The following is a 20,865-nucleotide window of genomic DNA, read 5'->3' as shown; positions in this document are numbered from 1 at the left end:
TGATTTTCTGGCTAGGAAAGCATCTAAATCTTGTACTTCAGAATTCTCAGTGGAGTTCCCGAGACATGTAGTTGATGAGTTAGCTTCTGATGCGTTGGACAGGCACCGTTTTCGATTTGGCTAAGCCCTTTGCTTGTTCCCTCTGCTGATGGCCATGCCGAAGGTGGAGGTTGCAAGTGGGTTTAGTGGGATCGGCCTGCCCTTTTGTATTCCTCTTTGTTTTGCTTTGTTCTCTTTAATAAAATGACCTTTTAGAAAAAAAAAAAAGAACATATATAGAAGATACAAGGATAGCCAATTAGATGGACTGTACAAGTTACATTAGAAAGTTCATTCACTACTGTAAAGACGTAAAAATAATCTAATTAATCCACAAAGATACACCTAAGACTAAGCTATCATACCAAGATGAGCCATCAAAAGCCAAATTTTAGTGAGAAACTCACCACCATCAGAAAGTCGTTGGGCATGGTGCTTCCCACTACAGTTGCTTGCAGCATATGACAACATCTCCACCCACACACCACTTATGATCTTCCATCTTTCTTCAACTGCAAATGATGTTAGCAATTTTGCGAGCTTTTGTGCTTCTAACAGCACAGATTTGCTTCTATCTGCTTCAGGGTCTCTTGTCAAAACTTGGGCATCCGACCTAAGCAACCTCTTAATGAAATCTTGTGGTTGTTTTTCACCAAGTGATGATTTTTTCCTCTGAAGAATGAAAGAAAAAAGATTGTTTTTCTTTTCTCTTTTATCCTTGGGCACATGATCAAACAATTTTTTAACTGCGGCACATGTGTCTTGAAACCTAATCTTTGCAATTTTATTGTTCAACATAAAAGGGAGAATGAGAAGAAGATATAATAGATAATCAGATAAGGCCTTACTCACTTTAACTTGAAGTGTTGCAGCTTCGCATTCAATTGAATCAAGATCATCAAAATAGTAACAGAGATCTGTGGCGACATGCCAGATAAGAATGCTTTGATCAAATTCAACATCAATACTCCAACCGAGTTCTTCTAAGCAATTATTCCTTTTCATCACCCATTTGCCTCTGGGATTGCAAAATTCTGCACTTTTGATTTCTTCATCAGATGTTTGAACCCTTTCTTTAAATTGTTGGTAGATGAAATCTTTAATATCGTTGGAAACATGTATGTGAGTTGTGTTCCGACTGTTTGCTCCCAACTCATGAATTGATTTCCCCCAAGAAGAAAGATGTAGGATTCTTCCAAATATTGTTGGCTTGTCTTTGAAGCAAAAGCTCAATAGATTATATTGGGCCATGATGTTGTTATAACCCCATGAGTTTCTTGTTGTTGTCTCAGAAGCTACTCTTCCCACTCCACATCTGCTGATGAGTTTAGAACCATGTAATCGACAGGAGAGGATGAGTTTCAAAATTATCGTCGATAGCCTTTTGAAGTTGTGGTTATGCAGCCAGACGACAGTCCATTCCGATAGAAGCATTTGAATGATTTCGTACGTTTCTTGAACAAGTGCCCAACTAAACAAAATAACTGCTTCTATGGAGTATGATACCTCGCCACTCCGAATGAACACTGTTAAGGCATAGAGAATGGCAGAATATCGAAGGAATCGTAAATTGCAGGCTAAAGAAGTACGAACAACAACGGCTTTGGTGAAGAGCATATCGTACATGAACCTAAGCTCCACATCAATGAGTTGGAAGGCAACTCCACAAGGGCATTGTAAGAAGAATCTCTGGGTGTCGATAATATTATTAGAGCAGGGGACCACGAGATCCACAAAGAGGCACTTGAAACTGCAGAAATATTTGTAGGCTAGCAGTAATATTACCTTATCAAAATCTACTTGCTCTTTCAATAATGACCCATCATTCGGTGTCGGAGAAGGAGCCACTTCTGGTGCCGCCACAATCCCCAAAGCATATTCATCCATGGGAATGAAGTCGGGATCACCGTCATCCTTACGATGATCATGGTCATCATCAGGGACTAATGGAATTGGCCCTGAATTAGGAGGAGGAAGCATGGAATCTCTAAGATTACCCATGTTTGCTGAGTGAAAAGCCCATGTCCTCTCGGCATACTTGGAGACTCCAGCCAACAACATCCATATGAGAACTGCAAACCAGGGGATCGACCCTCCAACGTTTCCACGATTGACGAGGAATAGTTTAACATGGATGTAGACAGTAACTCCAACTCGGTAGAGGAGCTGAATGGAATGTCTAAAGTAGAGTTCATTGTCAATTAAAGAGATGGCCGTGATACTATCAGGGCCTCCAAGATGCAATAGAAGGAAAGAAGACCAAATTGGGGCGATCTCGTTCAGTTGATCACCAGGGAAGCTGGTTAATATCCCAAGGCAAGCGGTGGCTGCAACATCAGCCAACTGATAAGCAGACCAGAGGAGGAAGGTAAGCCATTTGCTGGAACAGCGTTTCCGAAAGCTTCCGAAGACGGTGAGGATGACTTGGAAGAATAAGCTCGTCAGGAGAGAGACAAAAAAGCTAAAGCTTTTCAATGGTGAAGCTGAAGGTGAATACATACTGGGAGAGCTGTTACCAATCCACGGATACACTCCTAAGAATCTACTTTGTCGGGCTTTAAGTTCTCTCTCTCTCTTGAGAGTATTGAAGCGATTCTGTATCTTCTTCTTTGTGCTGTTGAGAGTAGAAATATAATAAAGCTGAAAGGTTAGCGGTCCCAAAAATAAAATAATAAAGTGAAAAATTTACTATCTTTCCTCTACACTTGACTTATATTTATTAAAACTCCTTTACTTTTTTTTTTTTTTTTCTTCTTCATACTGTCTTATTTTTGGATTTTTACATCTCTTTCTCTTCTCCTTTTTTTAAATATTCAAATTACACCTCCTTTACACTTATAATCTTTTCAAATTTTTTTGTTCAAAACATGCTTTTACTAATCTAAGAAAACAGCAAAGTGGCTTTGTGCTTCTACTATTATTTGGTTAAATGTTATTTTGTTGGCTGAAACTCAAACATCTCCTTGGCTCACATACCATTATTTTTCTGTTTTCTATTTTTTTATTTTTTTTTAAATGCATTAGAATTGAGTCACCTAAAGATATTATTTATTTATTAATTTTTTTGGTTTCATCCATCATCAAGGTTATTGTTTATTTATTATTTTTTTTTCTTTTGTCTCATCCATCATCATGAGTTTAGTAGTATTTTTTTTTTTTAATCGGTATTGGGTTGGTATCGATCTCAACCGATACTAATTCGGATCGATATTAAACTTAATATTACATTCCCTTTAGGATTGTGACACATTGTTCGAGATTAAAAAAATTATAAAAAAAATTTGATAAAAGTATTGGATCTGTACGGTTCTCAACCAATATTGATACGGACCACTTAATCCTTTCCCAATGGAAAGAAATTTAAATTTATGGGAACTCACTACCCTCTAATGGAGGAATGAGACCCATATAAAATATTGGTTTTCATACCCAATCAATATTAAAAGAGTTTAATAGATTACAAGTGAAAATGAGGTGCAATCTGAATATTTAAAAATAGTAGGAGAAAGAGAGTCTAAAAGCAAGAAAGTATTAGAAAAAAAAGTTAAAAACAAGTGACTTTTAGTAAATATAGACTAAGTGTAGGAGAGCGGTAGTAAATTTCTCTAATAAAGTCAACTTGGTGTCTCAAGAAATTTTTATCACACCAGAATATATGATTACGTGTCAATCTAGCATCTAATAGGTCGTCTAGGCAGTGGCCTGGCCTGGCCTGCATAAAAGGCAGGCAGGTTTAGGGCTTATCCCCTACCGTATGTAATCCAAGGCATCGATCTCCACATTTTCCTCTCCTAAGTCCTCACAAGCAGGCGGAATTAAATAAACAAATAATAAAAATATTTGTTAAAACGGTAGCGGCCGTGTCACTTGTCGTCGTGTTTCTTGGGGGTGATGAGGGTGACGCTGCCTTTTTTACGACTAGTTAAAACGAATTTCACCAAAGTGTCTTTATTCTGTAATTAAGTAAACAAATAATAAAAATAAAAGTAAATTTTTCACTAAATGGAATCTCTTTGTCGTGACAATAATTCTTCAATCATTACTCTGTATTTTCTGTTGTTTCCGTTTTAGTTTCTCTCCCTGGCTGTGTTTGGTAGCAAGACAAGAAAATAAAAGGAAATAATTTTATATTTTTTTTTTTTCTTGATTTAAGAATTTCTCTTTATACTTGACATGATCCTGAACTAAGAGAAGATTAATAAATTTCCTTTATTAATCTAATTTTTTTTCTTTTCTGAACCAAAAAAAAATTCCCTAAGCGCAAAAAAATATACTGTTTACAAAATTTTTGAAAAAAAAAAAAACCTTCTAACTTGCCACTTTGATCCAAAATGTCCCAAAAAAACAAGCTGCTCATTCCCCATATGATGATGTAGCCACATACCCATTGGACCAACACTAGCTTATTCAATTCAAATCCTCCTTAAGTGGGCTAGAATATCCTAGAAGTTGGTTCAGCCTGAACAACATTATTCTGGCATCCCTATCCCGGCATTTTTAAATAGATCCTGGCCCTTCTTCGTTTTTTTTTTTCCTTCATTGACCACCCAATCACCATCTAGAGCCTACAGACACGAGATCCATAGGTAGGGGGGGAGTAGGGGGAATAAGGTAGGATGGATGGAGATTCCAACATAAGACCTCATGCGTCTTACACCAAACCCATAGCTGGTAGCACCCATTGAGCTACAACCTCATTCCCATTCTGGTCATTGGATTAGTATCAATGTGTGGGACCGAAACGTTCTTTTGTTTTATGTTGTAACATTAAGAAATTCTATTTAAAAAAATGAAAATAATTATGAATTCTATAATACATTTGGGATATCAACTATACTATATGATTTGGAGTGAATAACACTACTTGGTAGTGAGGCCTCCGTGACAACACCTGGCCTAATAGGGGAATACACATGGGTATCCATCGAATGGGGCAAAAACATCATTTCAAGGGACACTGTGAGAAGACATAGGTGAACGCAATGAGGTGGCATTTTTTTTTCTCCAATGCCACTTGAACGAAGTATATGGCATCTGAATTCAAATCCACCAAGAATTGAATCTTATTAATTCTTTTAAGGCATAAATTTTCATGCATGATCGTGCACCATACACGATACACGATCAAGCATAGACCTTTGCAATTGGATTAGAGGGAATCGTAAGGACCAACACCCCTCCTTGTACGGCCATGCATGTATGAAAACGTTTTAAGATATAAGAAACTAATATAAAACAATTCATAATTATGGCTATCTAACAAAATATTAAATAAATATAAGATATATTATAAGCTAACTTATAAGAATACATTATTGAATAATTTCCTGAACTATTTAACTTTAATTGGATCGGATACTTCAATATCTAAATTCATTTCCAATTTCTTAGAATTTTTTTGAAAAAATGTAAACAAAACGGGATCAAATCGGAGCACAAAGACAGCGGATCAGTAGCTTAATATGGATAGGAAAAAGTGTAGCCAAGTCAGACTTTAAAAAAAATGTCTAAGTGGTGTCGGGTTAAAGTTTGGTATCTTGCATGTAGTTCGTAAATTTAGATATTTTTTGTCATAATATTTGTGTATCCATCGAATATTTCAAAATATGCTCCAAAATCAATATTTTAAAACAGTTGAAATTTCTCATAATAAAAATGGTACCATATTAATTACACCTTTTTTTTTCTCATACTTTGGGTGTTCTTCCAAATTTTTTGTTGTTATTTCTATTTTGATATGTATTTTATTTAATAGTTAATAATTTAGATAAAAATGTATTAGAATATGATGATTCATATTTACCAATAATTATACCAAATCACACTCAAATCCCTTATGAAAATTTACTAAAAAACTGTTTGGTTAGCCTAAGTCTGTTAGTTGGATTATGTGGAATTTTTTCTTAAAAACTGTTTTGTTACCCTAAGCCGTAAGATCAATACCCTTGGAAACCCTAGGATACCTTAGAATACCCTAGAAAAATCTTGAAACCTTGAGAAGGCCTAGACTGTCCAAAAACTGTATACGAAATTCTATTTCATTATTTTTTCTACCAATCTTAAACCTTGACACTGGAGGGTATTATTTCTTCCCTTTAACCGAACACGTTATAAGAACTAAATTGTATTATTTTTCACCATGTTATAAATAAGGGGGAATTTTTTCTTCACTGCATCGTACAACCATCAATGGCCTAAATTGCCCCCTATTTATGAATGGTCAAACATATATACCCTGCACTAGCGTTCATCGAAGCGCATTGGTCAAAAGATAAATTTTTAGAATTTTTTAATAAATATATACAAAGCATGATCAAATCAGAGTTTAAATTATTGACATTTTAAGGGGTTTTTTGGTCATTCGAACCTAAGACCATGCGCCTATCCACACAATCCCCAATTCGCCATAACCATCTAGGCAACCCCTACATATCTATGATAAAACACAAAATTTCATCCAAATCCTATATATACCTTGTTGGATTGTCAATGATTATATGGATGCTAGAATGAAATATAGACGGTAAAGAATAATGTGGCATTAATAATTAAGAAATACATAATTAGGTCATCTAATTTGTACTTGAGATATGCATGTAAAAGTATAGTGAAAAGAAGTAATGAAAATCCTCCATTTATTGAGAGATAATCTGATAATTATAATATTAAAAAAAATGAGAGAAAGAAAGAGAGCTAAAAATTTCTTTTAAGATCCTGAATTTTCCCACACCTATGATCAAGGGAGACCAATGGATGCGGATGGCTTTGAGAGGGTAAAACGCAGGGGCTGGGGGCATTATCGATTTCATCCTATCTATTAGGTGGTTGACCTTTCACCGTACAATGGAAGAAAGCTTCCCCTTCAAAATATATACGTTAAGTTTGGGTGAAAATGCTTGTCAAATTTTCTTCCATATATCATACTACTTTAAAAAGTACGTACTCCCTGTCTTTGGTATACTTTTTCAAAAAGACAAAAAACCATTTACGTCTACCAAAAAATTTTTCAAATGACCAAAAAACCCCTCAAAATGGAAGATGAAAAAAAATAATAATTATCTCTCTCTCTCTCTCTCTCTCTCTCTCTCTCTCTCTCTCTCTCTCTCTCTCTCTCCATATTTAAATCTCTATAATTATTTTTTTTTTAAATCCCACTCTTCTCACCCCTCAAAATGGAAGACGAAAAAAATAATAATAATAAACTCTCTAAACGTGGAGGAGAAAGGGGGGGTAATCATTAATTATAATTATTATTATTAAGTATTAAAAAATGATTAAAAAAAAGTAGGCACTAGAGAGAGAATGATAGAGAGTGGGGAGGGAGTGAATAATTATGGAGAGATTTACTGCATAAAAATGATTTCTCTAAATCCTCTTTCATCAACTTTAAAATTTTTTACTGCATGGAATTTTTCATTAATAACACCATTACTTTTCTTCAAGTATCTCTATAATACGCTATCCTTCCTTATATATACCACAGAGAAGATTAAAAAAAAAAACAACTACAATATCCCATAATTTCTCAATTTCAGATTTCTCCCCCACCAACGTGGCCTCATTCCTCTCCCTGTGTCTCTCCCCTTTTCTATTCAATTTCAGATACTTCACATCCACAAGGTATGGTTGCCAAACTATAATTTATTATTATTTTTTTTAATTGAGGAATAAGTGCGTTTGTAATTATGTTGGAATTTGATTTAGCGAGAATCCTTGCTATGCTCATAGCTTTATCTGAATCTGTAATGTTATTTGTATGGTGCAATTAACTGGAGAAAATTATTTACATTAAAGCTTCTGATATGTTACAGAATGATTGTCTCTAATGCAAGTTATATGTGCACTAGAGCCATGAAGACCATGATGCTATTCATTTTCTCTCATTATTCTTAGAATTGACTCTATTTTCTAGTTGAATATAGTATGATTTCAGATCTATAAAACGATATAAGAATCTTGAATATCAGAAATCAGAATTAGAGTTTTTTCCTGTGGACATGTCTTTTATTCATGGTTGTATGAGTTGTATCGACCCTTGTTTGCTCTAAATGGTGGGAATGGACAATAAGGTGATAGTGACGGTTCCTCTTAATTGGGGTATATGATTGATGAATTTTTTCAGTTTTTTTAATAATATTTTTTATCTTTTTTTTTTCTCTTATTTATTATTGATATGTTGATTCTTAATTTATGACAGCATTTTGAGGCACCAGAAGTTGGTATGTTGGCTAGCTATTTGTGCATTCCTCTCGTTATAAAAATTAGGGTACATCAGTACCTGTTTGAAAGAAGGAAAATGCCCAAATAAAGCTTTTGGATATTAATTTCTCATCAAGGGCTCCCAAAGCTATAGTCTTGCCATGGCCACTAAAATGTTACCACCAAACTCAGATGAAAATTTTGTCTAGAAACTTGCATTGAAATTTTATTGAAAAACTTGTATTTTTGTAAATATTTAAGTAAAAATATCATTTTAGTAAATATATATATATATGAGTTTTGGGAGTAATTCCGTTAAAGTTTCTTCCATACATCATTCAATTTTTTTTTTTTTTTGGTTTTTGGAATCACGTTTTCCACCAGGTTATCAACCACAAATCTACTCCCTCTAATTATTCTCTTTGTGTAAAATTAGGAAAAAATATTTATGAGTTAAAATAGTACTTTCTAATAGCAGAAATATATAAAACTCGTGAGTTAAAAGTACTTTCAATCTGCCACTTAACGAATGCTCCCATGTGCATTTGCACATGCAAGTTTGCTAGTATTCATATATATATATATATATATATGTGTGTGTGTGTGTGTGTGTGTGTGTGTGTGTGTGTGTGTGTGTGTGTGTATGTATGTTGTTACCAAAATGAAGATGATGGATGCAAAGACTACTAAAAATAAAGGTGTCTCATCCTATGTCCTTAAAAAACCATAGCCATCAAGGAAAACCTAGAGTCAAGTGCCATGTTGGCTAAGGGTTCATGAATCCATCTCCTTCTCCATCTCCATCTAAGTTTGTCTTGGAAATAAAGAAAATCATTAAAAGCGTTGTGGTCATGCTCATATTTTTTAAGTTAACAATCTAAATGAAAAAAATTTCTACCAAAAAAAAAAAATCTAAAAGAAAAGTTATATCATGGGTTAAGTCTTTGTAGAGGGTATCCTAAATTTAGCCATTGATGGCCACACATCAAGGTCTTCACTTGTTCATAAGTGTGAATGCTAAAATTGAACTCATATGACTCCAAAAGACATCATAAACATGATCAAGGGAGACCAATGCATGCAAATGGCATCGAGAGGGTAAAACGTAGGGGCTGAATGTATAATCAACTTCATCCTATCTACAAGGTGGCTGACCTTTCACCTTACAATGAATGAAAACTTCCCCTTCAAAATATATAAGATTAGGTGAAAAATGCTTGTCAAAGTATCAAAATGAATTGAAGAATGCAAAGACTCCTAAAAAAAGGTGTCTTATCCTATGTCAGTCAAAAACCATAGCCATCAAGGCAAACCTAAAGTTAGTGCCGTGTTAGCTAAGGATTCATGAATCCATCTCCATCTCCATCTCCATCTCCATCTCCGTCTGAGATTTTCTTGAAATAAATCCAACCAGTCACTAAAAATCATTAAAAGCATTGTGATCCATCAGCTGCTCATATTTTTGTGGTTAACAATCTAAAAGAAAAAATTTCTACCAAAAAAAAATCTGAAAGAAAAATTATATCATGGATTAAGTCTTTGTAGAGTGTATCCTTAATTTAGCCATTGATGCCCACACATTAAGGTCTTCATTTGTTCATAAGTTTGTTGCTGCCAACTTTCCATCAGCTTCACAATTAACCACCGTGCCAATTACGGGTCAAGCTTCTAGACCTTTTATTTTCTAATTTTGGTTTTTCTAGCCATCTCTCTTTTCTTGTAAATTTTCTCTTAGCTGGGGTTTCTCTTGTTTGATTTCTTCTAATAATGTTTTAGAAAAAAAATCCTAAAGGGCAGTGTGGCTTTTATGTCTAGACACAGTGGGGGTAAAATAATTGTCCAACCTCTCATGAAAAGTAAAAATCTCATTCCAAATAATATTTTACTGATGCTCCGTTGACCCTGCACTAATACATGGTCACGCTGTTTTTCAAGGAATCCTCGCCCTAGTTTTCTAGATATTGACAAAAAAAAAATTCTCTGCAAATTTATGGTCTTTACTGGCTCATCGGTTGGAAAAAAATCGTCTGCAATTCCCATCTCATACAATTCCGTGAAATATCATCTTCAGAATGTGACACATGTATTGATACCAATTCAATGGTCCAAATCTGATTTAAATGACTCTTTAGATTTAAGATTTTATTAGTTGTACCAAATCTGAACCATTACATTGGTATCAATACACCTGTCATCCCCTGAATGTGATATTTTACGAAATTGTACGAAATCAAAATTGTAGACAATTTCAACCCCTCATCAGTTTGTCTGACAATTTTCTTCAGCTGACTCAGCTTCATTAATAACATCGTGTCACCTGTGGGTCAAGTTTCAAAATTCTTTTTCCCATTTAAAAAAATTAAAGGAACTTGCTGATTGGTTGTGTAGCGCCAGCGTCAACCTAGGGCCAATGGGAACATCCGATGCGTTGATCTTAAAGTTGTCCACGTGTCGTGTTCTGCAGGTAGCAAAACAAGGAAAAACAAGGATGAGAAAAAGAGAGGATTATTTTCCGTAGGTAGCCTAGGGCGGGTGCTGTCAGGAAATATCATTTTCCCTAAAATGAAAGAAAAAATATCACCGGTCGAGTCTTTCTAGAGGATATCCTAAGCCGTTATTTCCCACACGTTAAAGTCCTCACCTGTTCTTAAGTTCGCGGCTGCCAACTTCGTCAGCTTCACAGTTAACCACATTGACAATTTTTTTTTTTGGTAAGGACAACATTGACAATTACGGGTCATGCAAGTTGGCTATTTGTGCTTCTAGATTTTTTTATTTTCTAAATTTGGTTTTGTTTTCTACAGCCACCTCTAAATTTCCTCGTAGCTGACGTTTTTCATGGGTCGATATTTCTTCTAATAAAGGTTTTCAGATTCTGACAAAAAAAAATCTATAAAATTTTGACCGTCATCGGATCATAGGTTTGTGGCCTGAGCGGTTATTGTCTACAATGAGTGCGATAGTACAATAAATATCAAAGAGCCGAGAGCATTTGGGTACATGGGTCAAGATCATCTCGGCCATCCGATGTTCATTACATTGTCGCACTCACTGCAAAGGATGTTTTCACTTGTGGCTCATGATTCTAAAATTTGAAATGTAATCAATAATGGATTGGATTGGAATAATATTGCTCTTGACCTATTCCTAATCTTGATCTTTCTGATTTCAATTCAAATATGTAGTCCAAGGGTAATATCGTAATAAAATTATCTTTTTTTTTTTTTAAATAAGGGTAGATCTGTTTAATATAATCTGATTCAGGCTGATCTGGATCGATATTAATAGAGGTAAAACAGGCTCGGGTTCGGCCGGATTTCTTAAAACCCTAGTCCAACCTTAAGTTACCAAAACTCAACCTAGGCCCAACCCAATCTTGTTGGGCCCATGCCAACCCATCCCGCCCTAATTGATCTTGATTGGGCCAGATTGATCCTAATTGGCCCTAATTTTTGCAAGGTTGGGCTAACCCTATTTTTGCCATTTATGTTCTAGTATTTTATTTTTTATTTATTTATTTAATAATAATAATAATATTATTATTATTATTATTATTATTATTATTATTATTATTATTATTATTATTTTGTAAATCACCAATAAATCAAATGATCAATACACAATTAAAATTATGAAATGCAACACAATAATAAATGTTTAGAACACCTAACCATCAGAATCAATGACCCATATTTTATTATTCTAAATAGAAGGATATAATGACAGCCTTAAATTATATTTTATTAAGCAGGGTTAAAATCAAGGCTTAGGCCTCAACCCAAGCCCGATCCAACCCTAACCCACCCTCAGGGTCAGAAATCTTAGCCCAAGCCCTGTTCGGGCTTAGGACGGGTCCAGGCCGCCAGGGCTAAACTTACACCCCTAGGTATCAGATTTGTATCGGCCTTGGCCGATCCCTTGACCGTTCCCAAGTTTTAGAACCTTGTTGTGATTAGCAACTTCCATCAGCTAACTTAACTTCACAACTAACAGCCATGTCAACAATGGATTCGGCTCGTCTCCAACGATTGTCACTCTAACGATCCTTCAATGAATTCTCAGGGATCAACACGTGACACTTGTGTAATCCAATGATCCTGAACAACCAATCCATTTGGTTGGTTGAAAGCATACAAGACCCGATCCATCTTATGGGAAACACGAGATACCTAATCCTAAAGGGATTCTTCGATTTTCAATCTCTTCCTTTTCCCTCCCAATTTCATTAAGACTAAACTAAGGCAAAGAAAAAAAAAAACCGTAGTGGAGAAATCATTACAATTTTGTAGAAGATAAAGAGGAGTATGAAATTGAGGGAAAATGAAGAGAAGGGGAACCAAATCATGATAGGGTTTTCTATTGGAGAAAATAAAATGAAGGATCTTCCCTTCTCAGACCTTGGAACACTCACAAGCATTGGAGAATTGTCACAGATAAAGAACATGAAATATGGGATTGTTTAGGGGACTAGAACCATATCTATAATGCAGGTTGGGAAGCCTCAACGAGTATTGATCACGAGTCTCTATGCTACATGCTTAAAGATTAGTCCCATGAATAAAACCATTAACAAAATCAACCCTTTAGGGTCTTCTGCAGTCTCCCACAAGGATTTCTCCCACAACTCTATGAGCAAACTGTGTTGTCACGTTGTGTGACATCAGGGACCATAGAGACTACTAGCCCTAACCTACTCCCATAATAGATTGGGCTAGGCTTATTCCCATTGAGTGGGCCTAACCATTATGGGCCCAGTGGGTCATCTGTATTGGTAAAGCCCATAAACCCCAACATTCTTCCACTTGGACAACACTAATACAATATCTTTTCACTAGATTCTGGTCATACATATCTATAGCTAAATACCCCCACTTTAAACTTTGATTCAAACAACTCGACTCTCATGTTGGACAATAACAGAAAATACATCTCAATATACGGCATGCATCTACATACTATTACAAACATAAGGAACTCATTATCTAAATCACCTAGGATAAAGATAAGGAAACTGTGTTATATACATGTGATCACATAAATGTGTTTCCTTGTAGGTCTTTTCCATGATCAGAGATCAACTTACCTTGAATTAATAAGTAAAGACTTTGATATTAGTTGGTACCTTGGCAGATCGCCATGACCTAAAGTTAATACCTTTACTTTGACCAAATCATTTGTGATAAGCTGCCACTTCATTAGATTACACTAAATACCATAATAAATCACAGATTTTTGGCAAAATAATGCCCTTTACTATTAACTTTGGCTAAATACCATCTATTACTATGAAATTTGGCTGAATACCTCCTATTACTATGAACCTTGGCTAAATACTGCCAATTGCCTTAACTTACCTTTAATTATTTCGGCTTACCACCAAGTACTTAGGTTTACCGCCAATTACCTTGGCTAAGCACTACCAATAAACTGTGGTAAGCACTGCCTATGGACTGTGAGAAATGTCGCCTTTAAACATTGGCTAATATTGCCATGATATCTTTGATTAAATGTGATCATAAAGCTCCCACTAACCAAACATATCACAAACTTCAATAACACCCATGTTAGAAACATGACTCTTGAGCACTTTTACTGACTGCATATTTGTCCATAAATTTTGATGACATCATCTTAGGGTAAATGTCACATTTATCTTAGGAAAAACACAATTGAACTGAATGTACCACTTTGGTGGGATTCACTCAATCACTCAGGGACAATACAAACAAATGAAGCACAAAATTATGCATAAAAAATTCAGAGAACAAGATTTAGGATTGAAAATCATTTCAAAATATCTCCAAAATATTATATAATTTAATAGGGTAGTAAAAAGGTTCCTATTTTCCTCCAGCTGCTTTGATTAGCAAGAGCAACTGGTTTGTGTCTCCTAAGAGCTGAAACCAGATAAAATAACACTAAATAAATCTCAAGAATGAAACATACACACCAAATAATTGGGATATAAAATGTAATATGTTTATCTAACAAATAAACTACACAAGAGTCACAACTGTAACTACATTCATATCCTTAGGGTTAAGAATGCACTGATCCTCTTGTAAATTCAAATTTACTATGAAAGTATGAATATTTTTGTCACCTTTGGGCTTAGAAACCTAAAGGTTACTGTCATTTCCATACATGTATTTTCTTTAATTTGGGTGACATCACCTTTAGGCAAATATCACCAACTTTGCTGCTTTTGAAAAAACTATAGAATAATAAAATGTGCCACTTTGGTAGATTCTACCCAACTCTTTCATAACTTCCTACAAATGTACTATGAATATAGCATATGCGGAAGCTTACACCCAATTTAATTTTAACATATCTACTCATCTTAAGGTGTTTCAAACATGATATGCAAACATAGAATGATATGAATATGAATTTCCTACATATTTCAGTCAAATAATTTTTCAATATCATGATAATGATAAACCAATATAAAAACTTAAAATAGTTTTGAAACATAGAAAAAATAGATTACAAAACAGTTATTTTACATTAAAAACAACATAGTATATTGAATTTACCCTCCCACTTATTGAACCACATAAAACTTCCTAATTCTATCATCCTTTTGCATTAAAAACGACGTTGTATACTATTGGAAAGAGAATATTGGATCTCCTATTCCTAGAAGGAGATCTGTGGGCAATATTGTATCGGATCTCCTATTCTTAGAAGGAGATGTGGGAAATATTGTATTATTATTTGTTTTCTTTTTCTTTGTTGCTTATGTTTAGCAACCTCTCCTGTAACTACATCTATATAATGACAGTCCCTCTCCCAACGATGAACAAGAAGAAGTTTGGGAGTTTTACCCGAGGACGTAGGCTTCTATTGTCGAACCTCATTAATCTCTTGTGTCTTATTTGTGAGTGTGATTCTCTGAAACTCAACATGGTATCAGAGCGGGCTTGATCCCGATCTGTTTTGTGTGTTCTTATTTGGGTGGATCTTCTTTCCAATCAAAGGCTGGTGTCTTCTCTTCTAGGATTGTTTTCATCTAGCAGCGTTTCTGTCTGTTGCACAGCTTCTCTGATTGGTCTTCCCTCCAGATAAGTTCTTCTCTCCAGCTTTGAATTCTTCCTGCGTGAGTTTTATCGTGACTGGACCTCATTCTGAGAAAGAAATTAATCTTAATCAAAGTACTAGTACTGGCACTGATTTAACCAAGGCTGTGTCGCATGAAGCAAACAACCAACGTCTTACATCTATATTATTGAATGGGAGAAATTTTCTCCCTCGGTCTCGTGCCGTGACTATTGCTCTTGGAGGCAGATCCAAGCTTGGTCATATCAATGAATAAACAAAAACCCCTCCTGAGACCGATCCCAAATTTGTTGACTGGCAAGCCAATGACCACTCTGTCATGACTTGGATTTTTAATTCCATGGAACCTCAAATCTATGAGATCTTTGCTTATTTGAATATGGCCCAGGCTCTATGGGAATCTCTAAATGAGATGTATGGACAAGCAAACAATGCATCTCATATCTTTGAGTTGCAACAGGAACTTGCTCACTCCAAGCAAGGACCTAATCAATCATTTACTAAACATCTTGGAAGTTTAAAGAAAAAATGGCACGAACTTCATTAATATAGACCATCTACTCAAACTATTGCTGATTATATCAACTGGGAAGAACAAGATAGATTTTTTTAGTTGTTGGCCAGTGTTAAACCTGAGTATAAAGATCTCAAACGCCAAGTTCTCATGAGTCTGACCTTGCCATCTTTTACCTCTGTATGCTCTATAATACAAAGGGAAGAAACAAGGCACCATGTCATGAACCCGGTTCTCACTCTCGAAACTGATCCAACTGAGAACTCGGCTCACAATGTGACTGCCAATAACAAACAGCAAAGTGATAATAATTCTAAATTTTCCAAAGGAAAAAGTAAGGGATAAAGTCGTTTTCATTGTGACCATTGTGATTGTGATGGCCATTCCAAGGATAGGTGTTGGGTTCTTCACCCTCATCTTCACCCAAGTGAAGATAAGGGTTAAGAAGCTAAGGTGGCAGTTCAAGCCAATGCCATCGATTTTCAGTCCAAGCTTGAAACTCTTGCTCATCAATTTCAGCAACTCCTTCAGGCTCATGGAACAACTTCTTCTAGCACTGCCAATTCTGCCACTGAATCAGGACATATGGTCAAGACCTCTAGTAATGTTTATGCGCTCTCTGCTCTCTCTAAAATTGTTTCATTATTGATTTTGGAGCTACTGATCACATGTGTGGTTCCTCACATATGTTATTTAACACTGCTTCTAGTGTTTTCCATCCTCCTATCACTATTGCTAATGGGGTTCAGATTCCAACTCAGGGAATTGGACAGCTTAAAATATTTTCAAAAAATTTGAATGCCTTGTTTGTTCCAGATTTATCTTCCAATTTGTTATCTGTCAGTAAGTGTACTAAAGAGTGGAATTACAATGTCGTTTTTTCTCCTCAAAAGATACTTTTTCAGGATCACGTCACCAGGAAGATGATTGGTGAAGGAAGGCTTCAGAATGGTCTTTATACTTTAGATCTTCATAATGATGTGTTCGTTGCAAGGAAAAGTGCTGCAGAGACTTCTCAGTTATGGCATTTGTGAATGGGCCATCCATCTGATCGAGTGTTACATGCATTGGATATGTCTTTATCTTATGATTCTAGTAATTGTAATCCTTGCCATTTTACTAAACAACATAGACTCCCTTTTTCTCAAAGTACTCATTTATCAACTGATTTATTTGCTTTTGGTTCATTCAGATGTTTGGGGTAGTGCTCCTGTTGATTCTAGAGATGGTTACAAATTCGTTGTTACTTTTATTGATGATAAATCTCGATCTATTTGGCTGTATTTACTTAAATCCAAAAGTGAAGTTCTTACTGTGTTTCAAGATTTTTGCAAAATGATTCAAAATCAGTTTAATACTTGTATAAAAGTGTTACGTACTGATAATGGAACGGGATACACCAACCACCCATTTCAGTCCTTCCTGTATAGCTTGGGCATCATTCACCAGACCTCTTGCGTGGGTACTCCACAACAAAATGGAGTAGCTGAACGTAAAAATCATCACCTAGTTGAAGTAACCCGAGCCCTGTTGTTCTCTGGCCATATGCCAAAATCTTATTGGTCTTACGCAGTTCTCACGAGCTGCTATCTCATTAATCGTCTTCCTAGTAAGGTGCTTGGTTACAAAGCTCCTATGGAGGTTCTCCATGGTCGGAAATTTACTATCTCCCACTTGAGAATTTTTGGGTGTGTTTATTATGTTCACTCTCAAACTGGTGGTAAGCTTGATCCTCATTCCCGAAAGTGTGTGTTTGTTGGATATTCTTCTGTTAAAAAAGGGTACAAGCGTTATGAACCAAATGCTAGATGTCTTTACATCTCTCTTGACGTAACTTTTGATGAAGCTCACATGTTTTTCCCTGACAAATATCAAATTTAGGGGGACTATAGTGACTACAATGAGTTCTCTATTGAATTTGCTCCTGTGCCATTACCAGTTGATGAGATTCAATAGGATGACAGTTTGAATAATGAGGGTATTGATAGCCAAAATATAATAGAAGATGACATGACTATCCCTATGCCTGTGACTGTTCCCGAAGCTCTCGAAGCCCCTGTTACTTCAGGTGCCCTAGTTCGCAAGTCAACCCGTGTTTCTAAGCCTTCAACTCGACTTCGGGACTTTTCTATATACCATACGGTTTAGCATCCCATTCAAGACTTTGTCTGCCATGACAAAATCTCTCAGAATTTTTTGAGTTTTTTATCTACTATTGAGACTCATAAAGAACCAAACAATTTTTTAGAAGCAAGTAACTAGGACGTGTGGGTCAACGCCATGAAGGCTGAGCTTCAGGCTCTTGACCGTAATCGCACCTGGGAATTGGTTCGTTTGCCAGATGGTAAGCGTACAGTTGGCTGTCATTGGATTTATAAGATCAAGTATAATAGTGATGAATCGATCGAGAGATACAAGGCAAGACTGGTTGCCAAAGGGTAAACCCAAACCTATGGCGTCGATTACAAGGAGACTTTTGCCCCAGTTGTGAAAATGAACATGGTGCGCGTGCTCATGTCTGTTGCTGTTAATTGTGGGTGGTCTCTCTTTCAAATGGATGTGAAAAATGCATTCCTTTATGGAGACCTAGAAGAGGAGGTCTGTATGGATCTCCCACCTGGCCATGCTTTGCAAAATGAAGATGGGATGGTTTGTAGACTAAAAAAGGAAATATACGGACTTAAATAGTCTCCATGTGCATGGTACAGTAAACTTAGTGCTGCCCTTATTAGATTTGGCTTCAAAAGAGGAGAATCTGACTCGTCAATGTTTACTAAAAACAATGACCAAGGTATTGTAATTGTTCTTGTCGTTGATGATCTTGTCATCACTGGCAGCAATCGATCTGGAATTGATGCTCTCAAGCACCATTTGAGCCGAGAATTTGACATCAAAGATCTCGGTAAACTAAGATATTTTTTGGGTATCGAGGTGGCAAGTTCTCACAAAGGCTTGTTCTTTTCTCAAAGAAAATATGTTTTAAATTTGTTGAAAGAGACTGGAAAAATGGGGGTTAAACCTGCTAGTGTTCCTATGGATTACAGTAGTAAATTTACTACTAATGACACCCCCTTGCAGGATGATGGGAAATATCAGCATGACGGCTAATTTACTTGACCATTACCAAACCTGACATTGCTTATGCTGTTAGTTGTGTGAGCCAGTTTATGCAGGCTCCAACACAAGGGCACATGGAACTGATTGATCACTTACTTCTTTATCTGAAAGCTTCACCAGGAAGAGGGATTTTGATGAAGAATAATGGTCACACAGAAATTGTTGGGTACACTGATGCAGATTGGGCCAGAAGCCCCATGGACAGGAAATCTACCACCGGATTTTGTACTTTTGTCGGTGGAAACATTGTTACCTAGAAGAGTAAGAAGCAAACTGTAGTAGCTCGTTCAAGTGCAGAGGCTGAGTACCGTGCCATGGCGACTACTACCAGTGAAATTGTGTGGTTGCGGCTGCGTCTACATGAGTTGGGATGCGAGTCTATGGTCAAACCTACAAAATTGTTTTGCGACAATCAAGTTGCTACTCACATTGCTTCGAACCCTGTTTTCCATGAAAGAACTAAACATATAGAGGTAGACTGTCATTTTGTACAGGAAAAAGTTCAAGATAAGACGATTGAGACCCCATATATTCGTAGTGAATATCAGTTGGCTGATATCTTCACCAAGGGTCTGCCAAAGGATCATTCCAAGAAATGGTGAACAAGTTGACCTCAGATGATATCTTCGCTCCAACTTGAGGGGGAGTATTGGAAAGAGAATATTGGATCTCCTATTCCTAGAAGGAGATCTGTGGGCAATATTTTATCAAATCTCCTATTCTTAGAAGGAGGTGTGGGAAATATTGAATTATTATTTGTTTCCTTTTTCTTTGTTGCTTATGTTTAGCAACCTCTCCTGTAACTACATGTATATAATGACAGTCCTTCTCCCAATGATGAACAAGAAGAAGTTTGGGAGTTTTTCCCGAGGACGTAGGCTTCTATTGAAGATGAATTTTTTAAAGGAAGTGTCTATTTGTGAGTGTGATTCTCTGAAACTCAACATATACTAAATTTATCTTTCCACTAGTCGAGCCACATAAAATAGCTCAAGGTTTATAATTCTATCCGCCCACTTGGTTCGATCAATTATAAATTAATCCATTTATTGGAACAAAAAATTCGTTTATATGTAAAATAAACCAAAACTTGTTCACTTAGGCCCAAAACTAAAAAAAGTCAAATATTTTTATCAATTAATGTTCATAAACAAGTTTTCAAAATCAATGGCAGTGTTTGATAATCTGGCATTAGATTAATAAAAATTGACACTAATCCAACCTAACCAATCCGAATTGATCCAATTGAATTGCAAAAATAACACATGAAGTAAACTTATAACCTTTAGTCATGCCATAGAACACTCATCCATCCTATTGCTATTAATCCAATACCTTTTAGGGAAAAACTTTTTTGCTTTAAAAGCATAATACCAAACTTTTGATTTGAATAATGGAAATAACCCTAGATTAGGATTGTGAGATCGATCAATTTAGACTACAAAAATTGTCATGAGATAAACTTATAACCTGTGATCATGTCATGGAACACTCATACATCATATTACCATTAATTAATTATCAAATACTTTTTAGGGCAAAACTCTTTGTTTTAAAGTCAGAAAACCAAACTTTTGATTTGAAAAATGGAAATAACCCTAGATTGAAATTGTGAGATCTAATCGGATGGATTTTCGCATCCCTACATTTGAAATGGATCAAGCAATGGGTTGGGTTTGAGCAATGATCCTAAGCGGGTTGAAATCGTCTGTAATTCCGATCTCGTACAATTTCGTGAAATACTACCTTCAGGGGGTGACACGTGTATTGATACCAATGCAATGGTCCAGATCTGGTACAACTAATAAAACCTTAAATCAGTGAAAATTCATTTAAATCAGATCTGAACCATTGCATTGGCATCAATACACGTGTCACCCCCTGAAGGTGGTATTTTAGAGAATTGTACGAGATCAAAATTACAGGCGATTTTT

At 35.8% G+C, this 20,865-nt stretch overlaps 2 protein-coding genes across 2 annotated transcripts; one reads left to right on the top strand and one right to left on the bottom strand.

The window, feature by feature from the left end:
* Window positions 1-390: 390 nt before the first annotated feature.
* LOC122093080 lies at window positions 391-2,538 on the bottom strand. The gene has a single exon (XM_042663333.1). It carries the CDS (start codon window positions 2,536-2,538, stop codon window positions 391-393), a length of 2,148 nt encoding a protein of 715 aa, XP_042519267.1.
* Window positions 2,539-18,094: 15,556 nt separating this feature from the next.
* Window positions 18,095-19,188, top strand: LOC122093079. The gene is made up of 3 exons (XM_042663332.1): window positions 18,095-18,252; window positions 18,523-18,716; window positions 19,052-19,188. The coding sequence occupies exons 1-3, from the start codon at window positions 18,095-18,097 to the stop codon at window positions 19,186-19,188; spliced, it is 489 nt and encodes a 162-aa protein (XP_042519266.1).
* Window positions 19,189-20,865: the final 1,677 nt, after the last annotated feature.

The sequence above is a fragment of the Macadamia integrifolia genome, chromosome 11 (assembly GCF_013358625.1).
Source record: "Macadamia integrifolia cultivar HAES 741 chromosome 11, SCU_Mint_v3, whole genome shotgun sequence".
Classification (NCBI taxonomy): domain Eukaryota; kingdom Viridiplantae; phylum Streptophyta; class Magnoliopsida; order Proteales; family Proteaceae; genus Macadamia; species Macadamia integrifolia.
Note: the sequence above shows the minus strand (reverse complement) of the source record. Positions and strands in the feature narration are given on the sequence as shown.

What these genes read in the sequence shown, in the direction of transcription:
- LOC122093080 (XM_042663333.1), bottom strand. Translation starts at nt 2,538, where the DNA reads ATGTATTCACCTTCAGCTTCACCATTGAAAAGCTTTAGCTTTTTTGTC.
- LOC122093079 (XM_042663332.1), top strand. Translation starts at nt 18,095, where the DNA reads ATGAAGGCTGAGCTTCAGGCTCTTGACCGTAATCGCACCTGGGAATTG. An exon ending in GCAAGACTGGTTGCCAAAGG is followed by an intron (nt 18,253 to 18,522) that starts GTAAACCCAAAC and finishes TGCATGGTACAG; the next exon opens with TAAACTTAGTGCTGCCCTTA. An exon ending in ATTTGACATCAAAGATCTCG is followed by an intron (nt 18,717 to 19,051) that starts GTAAACTAAGAT and finishes AAGCTTCACCAG; the next exon opens with GAAGAGGGATTTTGATGAAG.